At 44.8% G+C, this 14,801-nt stretch overlaps 1 protein-coding gene across 7 annotated transcripts in view; it reads left to right on the forward strand.

Moving 5' to 3' along the window:
* The window catches only part of LOC142501084 (heparan-alpha-glucosaminide N-acetyltransferase-like), a 202,256-nt gene extending 190,063 nt beyond the window's left edge, over nt 1-12,193 (forward strand). For 5 of the 7 annotated variants that reach the window (XM_075610413.1, XM_075610415.1, XM_075610416.1 and 2 more), the window contains 2 exons: nt 8,580-8,692; nt 11,118-12,193. In XM_075610413.1, the coding sequence (XP_075466528.1) occupies nt 8,580-8,692; nt 11,118-11,299 (295 nt within the window). In that variant the 3' untranslated portion in view covers nt 11,300-12,193. The remainder of the gene's footprint in view (nt 1-8,579; nt 8,693-11,117) is intronic. The other 2 variants (XM_075610418.1, XM_075610421.1) reach the window with 2 other exon arrangements.
* The last annotated feature ends 2,608 nt before the right edge of the window (nt 12,194-14,801 follow it).

Here is a 14,801-nt window from a genome sequence, read left to right on the forward strand (position 1 = left end):
CGTGTTGTAGTTGCATACAATGCCTGCCCTTTCTCCGTGTAGATAAATAATAGATAAATACAGCTTTTAAACATTGTGGTTTCAAAAGAGAAAAGAAAAAGGGAGCAGAATATGTTCAATATAATGCCGCTGTAAATGTTTTTGTTTTTGTCAATACTTATGTGTGGGGGCGGGGGGGATAAACCTTCATACATTTGGGAGGGGGATAAACCTTCATACATTTGGGAGGGGGATAAACCTTCAGACATTTGGGAGGGGGATAAACCTTCATACATTTGGGAGGGGGATAAACCTTCATACATTTGGGAGGGGGATAATCCTCCATACATTTGGGAGGGGGATAATCCTCCATACATTTGGGAGGGGGATAAACCTTCATGCATTTGGGAGGGGGATAAACCTTCATGCATTTGGGAGGGGGATAAACCTTCAGACATTTGGGAGGGGGATAAACCTTCATGCATTTGGGAGGTGGATAATCCTCCATACATTTGGGAGGGGGATAAACCTTCATGCATTTGGGAGGGGGATAAACCTTCAGACATTTGGGAGGGGGATAAACCTTCATACATTTGGGAGGGGGATAATCCTCCATACATTTGGGAGGGGGATAAACCTTCATGCATTTGGGAGGGGGATAAACCTTCAGACATTTGGGAGGGGGATAAACCTTCATGCATTTGGGAGGGGGATAATCCTTCATGCATTTGGGAGGGGGATAAACCTTCAGACATTTGGGAGGGGGATAAACCTTCATACATTTGGGAGGGGGATAATCCTTCATGCATTTGGGAGGGGGATAATCCTTCAGACATTTGGGAGGGGGATAAACCTTCAGACATTTGGGAGGGGGATAATCCTCCATACATTTGGGAGGGGGTTAAACCTTCATGCATTTGGGAGGGGGTTAAACCTTCATGCATTTGGGAGGGGGATAAACCTTCAGACATTTGGGAGGGGGATAAACCTTCAGACATTTGGGAGGGGGATAAACCTTCATGCATTTGGGAGGGGGATAATCCTTCATGCATTTGGGAGGGGGATAAACCTTCAGACATTTGGGAGGGGGATAAACCTTCAGACATTTGGGAGGGGGATAAACCTTCATACATTTGGGAGGGGGATAATCCTTCAGACATTTGGGAGGGGGATAAACCTTCAGACATTTGGGAGGGGGATAAACCTTCAGACATTTGGGAGGGGGATAAACCTTCAGACATTTGGGAGGGGGATAATCCTTCATGCATTTGGGAGGGGGATAATCCTTCATGCATTTGGGAGGGGGATAAACCTTCATACATTTGGGAGGGGGATAAACCTTCATACATTTGGGAGGGGGATAAACCTTCATGCATTTGGGAGTGGGATAATCCTTCATGCATTTGGGAGGGGGATAAACCTTCAGACATTTGGGAGGGGGAGAGTGTACTGCTGCTTTAAGGAATGTTCTTTTCAGGACATCCGTCTGGGGATATAAACATGCTAAAATATACAGCAGTAGTGAGTATGTCTACATACTTGAAGCTTCTGTATAGAGAATAGCTGTCTCTAATTGCCCTTCCAAACCTCTGTTCTTGATAAGATATAAGTATGTGTCGGAGGCTGGCAGGGAGACTGTTACTGTACGGAGGGAAGGTGGCAGGGAGACTTACTGTACGGAGGGAGGGTGGCAGGGAGACTGTTACTGTACGGAGGGAGTGTGGTCTCGCTCCCAAAAACTGCGTAACAATTTATATTCTTACACACATGGGAAATTACAACACACCGGCCCATATTTACTGCGCGGGGCTATGTTATGAGACAGCGAGTGAGCAAAGACACTGGAATGGGCCATAAGGTATCTTGTGGCATAGCACTCTTTAGTAGACATGGGCTGCAATGTATCCCGTTTCCTATATTTTAAACAATTGGCCTCTTCCTGTAGTAATTGATGAAATCCATATTCTTCCTGTTATTTAAAATCTGTATTAAATATTAAAGCCCTGAGAATAAATGACAGCGCGTAACAGACAGCAGAATCAACATCTTTATTAATCCCATTAAATAATTAATACTCCTTTGATTAGAAAGTACTAGGAGAAAAAGAGCCCAGCAGGATGAGATTTGCATCCATCAATTCTTTTACCAATGCAAAAAAAACCAATGCTTTGCACCCCCAGCTCTCACAGCACAGAAGCTATGTAGGGTTATGCATCGAACGCACTGTATGTAGCACGTATGTAACATGTATGTAGCACATATGTAGCATGTCAGTGTTTTACTATTGTGTCCTTTAGCATCTGTGTCTTCCGCTAGGGTTAATGATCTCTCTTTGCACAGGGAATCCTATTGAAATAATCCTATAACGAGGTGTCCCTACTACTTAAACTAGTTCATGTTCCTATAAAACTGGGTATATAGTGAAATGAAATTAGCAATCATCCCTGGGTGTTTTTTTTTACAATGGATTTTGTTTGCAGCACTAGAACTGGACAGCCTCTGGAGCTGAACCCCGTTATGTTTAGCACCAGGGACCCCCTAGTCAGCAGATGTTTCTGCTCCCAGTAGGGAAATCAAAACGGCCACCAGATGTTGTGGGTCCCGCGGGCCAATAGGAGACTTTAGAAAGGACGGCTGTTTAAATGTCCAGGCGAAAACAATGGTAACGATGCCAGAAAATATCTCAGGAACCAGGGCAACCCCCGGAGCTGAAATATGGGGGTCCCAATGCTGTAAATATAGATATTTATAGTTAAAATGGGTGAGATTACTTTTTTTAAAAACGACATTAATACCTCTTACAAATACGCTGCATCCTGACCAAGTTCTCGTCATTTTCAACTTTCGTTAACATTCAATAAAACCTTTTCCGTTAATCTGAAGTTCCCTTAGATCAGGTGGCGCTCAACGCCAGTCCTCAAGCCCCTCCAACAGGTAAGGTTTTCAGGATATCCCAGCTTCAGTACAGACCAAGCCTCTGATTGAGCCACCTGAGCTAAAGCAGGGACTGATTGAGCCCCCTGTGCTGAAGCAGGGATATCCTAAAAACCTGACCTGTTGGTGGCCCTTGAAGACTGGCGTTGAGCCCCGCTGCCTTAGATGACATGAAAACATCGGTCTAACGTAGGAAAAATTTGACAGCTGCATTTTGAAGCTGCAAGTTCCTGAAGCATCATAGATTCACCCCAACTCAGAACTGGGGGCTCAAGAGCTTGAACTCCTTATAACACTCATTGTACGGGAACAACAAAATTCCGGTGCGCCGTTTGCGGTCAGGGGTCTGGTCCTGTGGCAGGTCCCGTGTTTGAATGAATTCAGTGGTAGGAAGGCAGCGGCACTCAAGAAGTAGAAGAAAACGCGTGCTAATGAATGTGCCCAAATATATTGGCGGGACGCTGCCCCCCCACACCCGCTTTAACTTCATCGCTAAATAACACCAAAAGTGAACAAGGAATAATACAAACATTACAATATTCAAACATTTTTTCATTGAGAAGAGAAGAAAAAACGTCAAATCCTAAATAATAATAATAATTTTTTTTTTTTTAAAGAATCTGAATGTAACACATCTCAGCGGGATTCCGGGTCACATTTCGGGGAACAGTTTCTCCATACAGTATTAGGACTGATCTCCGAGGTTGGTAACAGAAGCAGACAGCGCCCACACGAGCGTCTGTCACGACAGATCTGTACTTATTTGTAACAAAGTTAATTGCCAGAAACGCCTGCTCACAAAACAAATATGGGGAATAACGTGCATTTCATTTTAATATCATTATTTACATTTATTTGATTTACATTTATTAAAATTGTGTTCAAAATTTTCAAAATGTACGTTAATATTCATGTTCCCCCGTGATGCTTTTTAATATGAAGGATTTCGTATTGTTCCTTTCCGTAATCGATTTTTCAGTCGGTTTAGCCCTTTTTGCTGCTTTATCAGACCGACCTGTTCCCAAAGCCGTCGGCCGCAGGTTCGCCAGCGCTGGATTATACCATTGAAATGAACGAAGTAATTACTCATATAGGATGTGCTTTGGGTCTTATCATTTACGGCTTAAAGTGCAGTCTATCAGCTTTAATTTGAGGGTATGCACATCCAAATTGGAGAAAGGGTTTAGGAATGACATATCTTTAATATGTAACCCCCTCTTTATCAAGGGACCAAAAGTAATTGGACAATTCACTCAAAAGCTGTTTCATGGACAGGTGTGGGCTATTCCTTCGTTATTTCATCATCAATTAAGCAGGTTAAAGGTCTGGAGTTGATTCCAGGTGTGGCATTCGCATTTGGAAGCTGTTGCTGTGAACCCACAACATGCGGTCAAAGGAGCTCTCAATGCAAGTGAAACAGGGCATCCTTAGGCTGCAAAAAAAAGAAAATCCATCAGAGAGATAGCAGGAACATTAGGTGTGGCCAAATCAACAGTTTGGTACATTCTGAGAAAAAAAGAACGCACTGGTGAGCTCAGCAACACAAAAAGGCCTGGACGTCCACGGAAGACAACAGTGGTGGATGATCGTAGGATCCTTTCCATGGTAAAGAAAAACCCCTTCACAACATCCAGCCAAGTGAAGAACACTCTCCAGGAGGTCTACATATCATTATCCAAGTCTACCATAAAGAGAAGACTTCACGAGAGCAAATACAGAGGGTTCACCACAAGGTGCAAACCATTCATAAGACTCAAGAATAGAAAGGCCAGATTAGACTTTGCCAAACAATATCTAAAAAAGCCAGCCCAGTTCTGGAACAGCTTTCTTTGTACAGATGAAACTAAGATCAACCTGTACCAGAATGATGGTTAGAATAAAGTATGGAGAAGGCTTGGAACGGCTCATGATCCGAAGCATACCACATCATCTGCAAAACACAGGGGAGGCAGTGTGATGGCATGGGCATGCATGGCTTACAATGGCACTGGGTCAGTAGTGTTTATTGATGATGTGACAGAAGACAGAAGCAGCCGGATGAATTCTGAAGTGTATAGGGATATATTGTCTGCTCAAATTCAGAGAAATTCAGCGAAGTTGATTGGACGGCGCTTCACTTTACAGATGGACAATGGTCCAAAACATACTGCGAAAGCAACCCAGGAGTTTTTTAAGGCAAATAAGTGGAATATTCTGCAATGGCTGAGTCAATCACCTGATCTCAACCCGATCGAGCATGCATTTCACTTGCTGAAGACAAAACTTAAGACAGAAAGACCCACGAACAAACAACAACTGAAGACAGCTGCAGTAAAGGCCTAGCAAGGCATCACAAAGGAGAAAAAACAGCGTGCCAGACTTCAAGCAGTCATTGCCTGCAAAGGATTCTCGACAAAGTATTAAAAATGAACATTTTAATTATGATTGTGTTAATTTGTCCAATTACATTTGAGCCCCTGAAATAAGGGGACTGTGAATGAAAATGGTTGCAATTCCTAAACGTTTCATACGATATTTTTGTTCAACCCCTTGAATTAAAGCTGAAAGTCTGCACTTCTATTGCATCTCGGTTGTTTCATTTCAAATCCATTGTGGTGGCGTACAGAGCCCAAATTATGAAAATTGTATCAGTGTCCAATTATTTCTGGACCTATATGTATATGTATATTGTATATTGTATATATACATATATTCCAGTATGTATATATATATGTATATTTATAATTATTGATGTCGATGATAACACTGATAAAAAATAAATCCCTAAGGCTGGCGTGCACGCACAGCCTGGCGCACTCCTGCAACCCCAACGATAAGTGATTATAGCTGCAGGAGATTGGGGAAACGATGGTGGAGGCGTGGCGGACGCGTCACGGAGCTGGTTCGTCCTCATTGGCTGAACCGCTCAAGTGACGCGGACGTCACGGTGCTGCGGTTGAAAAGACAAAAATGTTTGCCTTTTCCATTTGCGGCCGCGCCATAGCACTCTGCCGCGTGCGTGCGCCGCACTAGATGCACTGCCATAGGAAGAAAGGCAATTATCATTGGCGCGAGCGCAATCGTGTTTACTATAATCCCAGCCTAAGAGTGCACAAAGTTTTCCGCTGCACAAAATCATCACTGATGGTTCAAGTCTCCATCTTAAACAGGCCCAGCCACAAAAAGTCTAACATCTGTGAAAGTGGCATTGCAATGTGTTGCAGGTGCCCTTGACACAGAAGGAGTTAATATCCTGCTTGTGGCTGCATCTTACATTTCATATAGAGCATTAGCCGCCTCAGACTTGACCCCACGTACGGAATTATAAACATCCATTTATAACATGTGGTTCACTGAACGCCTCCATACCTCTGGCACGTCCCAAATCACAAGCTGATTACTGCAGGCATAATGGATATATAAGGCCAGAGCTGTTTTATTAGGGAACTCAAGGAAACAGAGTTCCTGCATTTTTTTCCCCAACAAGAAATGTCATGTGGTGATTAGGAATTGGGCCAGGACTAACTGGGAGGGAGACATTCTATTCCGATCACATTTTATTCAAAGCAGAATTATTTATTGTAGCTTAGGTATAAATATATTGTCCTGTCTTAGGGTCCTGTTACCCTCTTTACCCTGCTTAATACACAGGGTTTTAAACCTGCAATTGTCCTTTTTACATGAGGGATGTTCCATTGGCGGATACACACAATCCAGAAAGTCCAGGACCTTTAAGGGAAGGGGCGGCCGAGGGGCCCCTTCCCTAAGGAGCTGTGAGGTCAGGATTTAGAAGGGTATTTAAGGAGGGGGGGCGGACGGATCTTAACTACCTCTTTTACAAAGATCCATCAGCAGTGAAGTTTCCCCCAGCCCCCCCGTTGATTTATGGGGTGCGAGTTGGAGAAAGAGGGTTGAACATTGGTCAGTTTAATCATCGCAGCTTGTGGTTGGTATGGCGGGAGCAGTGTAACACAGGGGGGACTCGGTCAGTTTTGGCTCCTCGTGGTGAGGAGTTATTCCCAGCTTGGGCGGCCAGAATGGTGGCATCCTTCCGTATGCTGTTTTGCCCTGGGCGGCGAGTGGCGATGTGGGCACCAGCTGAGGGTATCCCTCAAGCTCTTGGCTAATGGTAATGGAGCAATCTGTCTGGGTCCCCAGTATGGTATATTGTGGTTTAATATGTTGTTGTTATAACAAAGCTGTGACTGGTTTATCCTCCCAAGAAGTTGTGTGGTTCTTTGGGACTCGGGGAGGGCACCGGCTCGAGGCGTGGGTAATGTTATGTCCGTATTAGAGGACCTATACTGACTGAATCGGAAGCAGGGAGCATGAGCCAGGTGGCATCGCTACCTACACCGCCCTGCCGCCCACAGTTCTTACACCCAAAAAGGTACTTGACAGCTTTACAGGAGAAGTGGAAATCAATAGACGGCTACTTGCAGCCGTTCAGTATGCAGATGGCGTAGGCAGCCCTTCCACACGCAGATAAATGGCTTTTAGGAAGTATTAAAATAAAGTAGCACAGATGAGTACTATCAAGGAAAAAGAACATGGTGGAAATGTACCCTGGAGTGATTTATTTAATACATATAATGCAGTCACTGTATGCAGCAAGTACAACAGAATCAGCACTGGGAATTTCTTAACCTGAAGGGCTTGCAATTCAATCAGTCGGCACATGAAGATCTAGGATTTATTGATGCTACCAAGGGGACACAGGTGTTGAACTTGTACACAATCTAATGCTTTACCTGTGGAGTAATTCTTCTTATTTTTATTGACGCTCATCATTTCTATAAGAATACATATTTGTAATAATGTTAGTATTACATGTAGTCTGAGTCTTGGGGTTTCTCTTTGCTTTGTAGAATCGTTAAGGGATCTGAGGTTCAAAACCATATTTAGTATCGCATTGTAACTCATCATAGTGATTATCAATAGGTTTCCTACCCAAGGAGTCCTCCTTTAAGACCAGAAACAGCATTTTTATCGTACAATCTGAAGGCATTTAAATAATGCCAATGCACATTTTATCAGCTGTTCAAACTGATATCTACAATACACTGACAGATCAGGCATGTTTTCTTTGCAGCAGTTAGGAGGCAGAGGTGTTGCATTTCTATGTCCTACAAAGGGACTAATATTCAATATGTATCCCAAGGCTTCTGCAAATTCTGGAACAGCATAAACACGACCTACTCCCCCACCCCCTCACCGCCCTGTTACCATGTAAAAAAGGGCATGTGGAACAATGGACAGGTTTGTGCTTCTCCAGAAGCGGAAGCCTGAAGGATTCACAATTTCCAAGCATTGCATCTCTAGTGTCATTAATGAGGTCATAACTCAAAGATGAAAACAACCAGGACATCTCAATAACGGTTAGATTTCTTCTTGTGTTCCTTCACTAGTTCAAGGGTGCTTGCTCAATCAGTCCCTGCTTCAGCACAGGTGGCTCAATCTTCGTCGAAGACTGAGCCTCTGATTGAGCCACCTGTGCTGGAGCTGGGATATCCGTAAAACCTGACCTGTTGGGTGTCGGGGAGTCTTGAGGACTGGAGTTGAACACCCCTTCGCTAGTGTACAAGTACATTTTGAGGCTACAGGCCTAGCTTTTAAGCACTGAATGAAAATGTGCTATAGACAAATGATACCTTTGCTACTTGACCATTTTGTCCTCTGGTTCCCAGGTCCCTCACGTTTGTCACCACCCTCAGCTGCTTCTCCTTCCTCCTGCTGGGACTCATGTTTTATGTCATTGATGTGAGACACTGGTGGGGAGGCCAACCATTCATCTACCCAGGTAACACATCGAACCTGGGTTATCTCCGAGCCAAAGCTACTGACTGAACTAATCCTTCATCCTATTTTACATTACAGCTTTGTATATTCATGTATTTTAGCCTACGCCGCACTATGCATATTATCACAACAATTAGTTGTTAAGTTCTGACCGCACACAGAGTAATGATTTATAGTCACAACAAATTGTTGCTATCCTGAAGAGCTTACAATCTAATGTACGGTGCCTGTAGATAAAGTGATGTGCCTGTGTGCGCATGCAGCCGACGCTGGGTTTTCACTCTGATTTCACCACTCCAAATATGAGCGTATTTACCACTTCTCATCCCTAGAAAAAAAACCTTTCCTATGACTGGTGCAGGAAGAGACATTGGAGACAGAGGGGGACTTTTGGCCAAAGGAGATTGTCATTTTGAATGCTAAGTGACGGTGACACAGAAACAAAAGAGACACGGGGTTTGTGAAGTCCCTCCCACCCCAGGCTGGCACATGGTAGTGACAAAGTGGACTTTGCGCCTCTCACAGCAGAAAGAGAAGAGACCTGTGGTCCATTCACTCTGTCGTTCTCTCCTCAGGACTATATAATGACCCAAGGGAAGCCCACGGACAATTGAATCTCACACCCACACATGGTCCATTTTTCATAGCATGTCGCCCCCTGTTTATGGGCTGGGAGCAGAGGTTATACACTCTTTGCACAGAGCGCGTCCAAGAAACTGTTGAAACCTGTTTGATATTTATTTAGTGCAATTCCGCTGTCTGATTTTAATTACCCACTTGGTGACACTGACTGCAAGCTCCCTCTGATCTCCTTCACCGGCAGGGAGACATTTCAAGGAGCTAAACCTTGGGGACCAGGTAAAGGGGCAGGTGTCAGATTTTGTTTAAACTCAAATGTACTTAACCCTTTTATGCATGGAAGCCTCTTTGGCGGAGAGCTTGATACATACCCAGGTGACCATACTCTGAATTCCTATAAACCAAGGGTGCTCAATTCTAGTCCCCTGATGCCCTCAACAGGTCAGGTGTTCAGGATATCCCAGCTTCAGCACAGGTGGCTCAATCAGTCCCTGCTTCAGCACACGTGGCACAATCAGTGCCTGCTTCGGCAAAGGTGGCACAATCAGTCCATGCTTCAGCTCAGGTGGCTCCATCAGAGGCTTAGATTGTACTGAAGCTGGGATATCCTGAAAACCTGACCTGTTGGGCTTCAGGACTGGAATTGAGCACAACTGCTATAACCAACCAATAACTTAAAAACAAAATATATATATATATATATATATGTATATATACATATAAAAATAAATATAATAAATGTATATATATACATTTTACCAAACATGTTTTTACTCATTAGTTTTTTTATTTAGTTGATTATTATTTAAATGCATTAGGATTGTAGATTTAACAAAAAATTATAATATTGGCCAGATATAGGCGGCCCCCAACCACTTCCCAGGCCATGGGAACAGGAACGTTGCGTCCGCTCATCAGAGCTTCTGCCCACTCCCTACGGTCAGCGGTTTTATGACATCACGTGACACGGGTAGTGTCTCATGCTTCTCTCAGCACTAGTTTTGAGGTTAAGAAGAGCAGAACAGTATTCAGGTCCGCGCTGGCGCTAAGCAGCTGACCATGGATTGGTGTGCTCCCTGTGAAGAGAGAGCTCCCCTCCCAAGTCACACCCTCCCTCCTACATGTTACCCAATCCCCCCCGTGTCACACCCTACCCCCTCCTACATGTTACCCAATCCCCCGTGTCACACCCTACCCCCTCCATGTTACCCAGTCCCCCCCCGTGTCACACCCTACCCCCTCCATGTTACCCAGTCCCCCCCGTGTCACACCCTACCCCCTCCATGTTACCCAGTCCCCCCCGTGTCACACCCTACCCCCTCCATGTTACCCAGTCCCCCCCATGTCACACCCTACATCCCCCAATGTTACCCAATCCCCCCGTGTCACACCCTACCCCCTCCATGTTACCCAGTCCCCCCCGTGTCACACCCTACCCCCTCCATGTTACCCAGTCCCCCCCGTGTCACACCCTACCCCCTCCATGTTACCCAGTCCCCCCCATGTCACACCCTACATCCCCCAATGTTACCCAATCCCCTCATGTCACTTTCCATCCCAATGTCACCCACTTGTCCTACAATGTCACCCACATGCGCCTCCATGTCACCCATCTCCCACTCTACCCCCATGTGTTCTATTGCCTTGGTGAATGTTAAGGGTGATGTGTGGCCCCGGGCTGTACATGTTGCCCACCACTGAGTTATAAAGTACTCCCTATATATAGTGTTTGATTACTGGGCCAGCTACCCTATACTGCATAATATACTAATGCATAGCAATGTGGGCATGTTTATGGTCAGCGGCTATGAAACAAATTACATTGATTGCTCTTTTGTTCCCTCCAGGAATGAACTCGATCTTTGTCTATGTAGGACACTCGCTCCTGGGCACTTACTTCCCATTTAACTGGGAGATCAAGGACTGGACGTCTCATTATGAGTTCCTCGGTCAAGACGTGCTGGGCACGGCCCTCTGGGTTTTTGTGTCCTACCTCCTCTACAGGAAGAAGTTCTTCTTAAAGATCTGAGTGACGGGTTCTCTCCAGTGTCCTTGTTCTGCTGCATAGCTGTTCCTGCATTGGCTGGCACTAAATCAACAGTAATAATTAGCATTCACCTAATACTCTACATGCAAATAGGACCCCAGTGTTCCTTACATTGTTACATAAGAAGGCTTTTTGCAGCCACCTCTGGGGTGGAATCCTGACTGCAAAACTCTGCTGCTTCCCATGTAACCAGGAATATTACAGGGAAGAATTGGGATTAACCATTCCAGTTAACACATTATTTTGCAGAACCCAGTGGCACTGAAGTGGGCAAGGCTTTTTTTTATGCATCCCAGCCCCCTGGCAGCCAAAGGGTTAATAAGTGTGCATTAATCCACCTTTAACCTCCAGGGCACAATCCCAGAAAACCGTTTCCTCTGCATCCTGACAGTGTGAGCAGCACAGAGCGGCTGCCAATTAATGTAATAAGACATTGCGTGATTTATGATTGTTGGGGACGTGCAGATCGCCGTGATAGTGCTGAGCGGTATTAGTGCCGGCAATCTGAACCGTCCTGCAACCTGTATGTGTTTTAATTAAGGAGGGTAAATAAATCTGAATATATGACTTGGTTTGCGAGCGCTGTGCTGTGTATCAGATCAGAGGCAGAGATGAGTCAGATAACATGTTTATTACACACCACCCTGAGGGGTAGAATACCAGCAGCACAACTTAGCAACCTCTCATCTGCAGTCCATGTGTTCTGATTGTCTCCGTTTAAAGGTGTGTGGCCCATGTAAGGCTAAAATAACAGTAATATATTTAATGTTTTAAATGGGCAGAACCACAAAGCAGGCTATATATATATATTTTTTTTTTGTTTTTGTTTTTAAAGTAATCTATTTGGTTTCCTAATAAAAAATTCAACCACTCTAATTGTGAAAATATTACTTATTTGTGGTGTGTAAAAAATGAAGCTGTTTGTATTTTTACCCTAACACATACTTTTTATTTAGTATACTGTGCATTTCGTCAGCGCATGTTTCTTTTCAATAATATATATTTTCTATCTAGTGATGTCAGTGTATGCATCACTATGCATAGGCACAGCGAGTCCCAGCGACATAGAGCCCCTTGATTTTAGAATAAGTAGTAGCCCCAATAACTCCCCCTTCGCCTCTAAACCTGCCCCATGCAGGATACATTGAAAACGCAGATAAATAAGCCAGTGATTAAATCTTGCCCAGTGAAACTGGTATAACATAAAGCTTGCGAGGTCCTGCCAAAGCAGTGAGCTGTCCAGTCCTGAATTGTACTGGTTATTCACACGTCATGCATCGATGGCACCGAGACATGCAAACTACCACTAATTCTATTCCATGTTTCCTAAGGCCTGGGACCCGGTGCGCCCGGCGGCGCGGGCGGCCACACGCGAGTTCCCCACCAGCAGGGGAATCCTCGCTAGCCGGTCCCGGTCCCCCCTGGCTGCACAGCTTACTACACGCTGTGACGCGTCAGCCGCTACGGGATACAAGAGAATGGTGATCCCTAGCGTTGACGCGTCACGTGGTGTGGCTGTGAGCCAATGAGGAGGGGAGGCTTCGGGGAGCGGGGAGGAGTGTGGGGGGAAAGCAGCGTGAGTGCCTGTCTGTGTGTGTGTATGTGTGTGTCTGAGTGCGAGTGCCTGCCTCTGTATGTGTGTGTGTCCTGTGTGTGTGTGTGTGTGTGTCTGCATGTGTGTATGAGTGCCAGCCCGAGCCCGTGGAGGGAGGGGGGGGGAGAGTAGCGGGTCCCTCTGCTCAAGCCACGCCCCTCCTCCCGCTCAAACCTCCCACTCCCTTCCACCTCCCGCTCCGGCTCCTGCTCCCTACAGACCGCATATCGCGGTCTGTGTCTGTCAGCGCCCCGCCTGTCTGCAGTGCGGGAGCGCTGACGGAGGGAGCGGGGCCTTAGCCTTAGAATAAAAAGACCCGTTTTTTTAGAGACCCTTCCTTTTTTTTCTTGATGGCAAAAACCCTTTGAAAGTGCAGTGCAAAGATGCATCACTTTAAAGGAGTATGCTGCATGCTTTAAAGAACAGAACTGCTACTTTTTAATGTACTTCATCCAACACCTGAACACTGGATGTGCTTTATACAAGAGCTAGGAGTATTCTTATTGTTTATTTGTAAAGTGCCAACATATTCCGGAGCGTGGTACAATGGGGTTACAGAAAGATGTAAATGACACAGACAGAGTTACATACCAAACAAGCACACACAGACACTGAGCCATCTGTACTGAAGCAGGGATATCCTGAAAACCAGACCTGTTGGTGGCCCTTGAGGAGCGGAGTTGGCCGCCCCTGATCTAGAGGAAAAGTTACTTCTTAATAAAGAAAATACTGCTATCATGTTTCATGGTCACGGATTTGAAAGCGAGGAAGAAAACAATTATGGGTGAGTGACTCATGAGAACGCCAACCGCCTTATTTATTTTTACAGTAAAGGGGAGTTTATACCCTAGAAGGAACATACCTGCCAGCTACCAAGAGGTAAGCAGTTCTGCTCTCTTATGGTTAGTCTCTTAGCAATTTTGGTATAATGGAATAAGATGTGAAGAACGACCGGCCTGGATCTCTAGCACACGGTTAAACGTTCTTGGTAGGTTTGAATTTATTATGCCATGAACATGTACAACTTGGATTTTTATTTATTTATAAAGTGTTTTACCGGGAAGTAATACATTGTTACCTCTCGTTTCCAAGTATATCCTGGGCCTAGGGTTATGATGACAAAATAATACATCGTTACAGATACATAGTTACATAAGTGAACAGGGTGATACATTATATACAAGATATTGCATGAACAGTTAAAGATAATATATATTACAGGAGTATGTAACAGTTACAGACCAGATTAAAATGTGAGACAGCTTTATTTTTTAAAGAACTTAGACAGGTGGCGGGTGTGAGAGTCTCCGGTAGACTGTTCCAGTTTTGGGGTGCACGGTAAGAGAAGGAGGAGCGGCTGGATACTTTGCTGAACTTTGGGACCATGAATAGTCTTTTGGAGTCTGATCTCAGATGATAAGCGCTGCATGTGGTAGGGCTGAGGAGCTTGTTCAGATAGATGGGTAGATTGCACAGAAAATATTTGAAGGCAAGACAGGAAAGATGAACTTTGCGCCTAGACTCAAGTGATGACCAATCTAGACCTTTGAGCATTTTGCAGTGGTGTGTGCTGTAGTTGCATTGGAGAACAAAACAGCATATTGAATTGTAGAGGGTATCAAGTTTGCTATGGTGGGTTTGGGGTACCGAGCCGTATACTATGTCCCCATAGTCGATAATTGGCATTAGCATCTGCTGTGTGATACGCTTTCTGACCAGCAGACTTAGAGAGGATTTGTTCCTGTAAAGTACACCTTGTTTGGCATAGGTTTTGGATGTCAGGGTGTTTATGTGCATCCCAAATGTTAAATGGGAGTCAACCCATATGCTGAAGTATTTAAAATTGGTAACTGGAGTTAGGGTGGTATTAGCGATGGTTCTGATCTGGAG

The sequence above is a fragment of the Ascaphus truei genome, chromosome 8 (assembly GCF_040206685.1).
Source record: "Ascaphus truei isolate aAscTru1 chromosome 8, aAscTru1.hap1, whole genome shotgun sequence".
NCBI classification, from domain to species: Eukaryota; Metazoa; Chordata; class Amphibia; order Anura; family Ascaphidae; genus Ascaphus; species Ascaphus truei.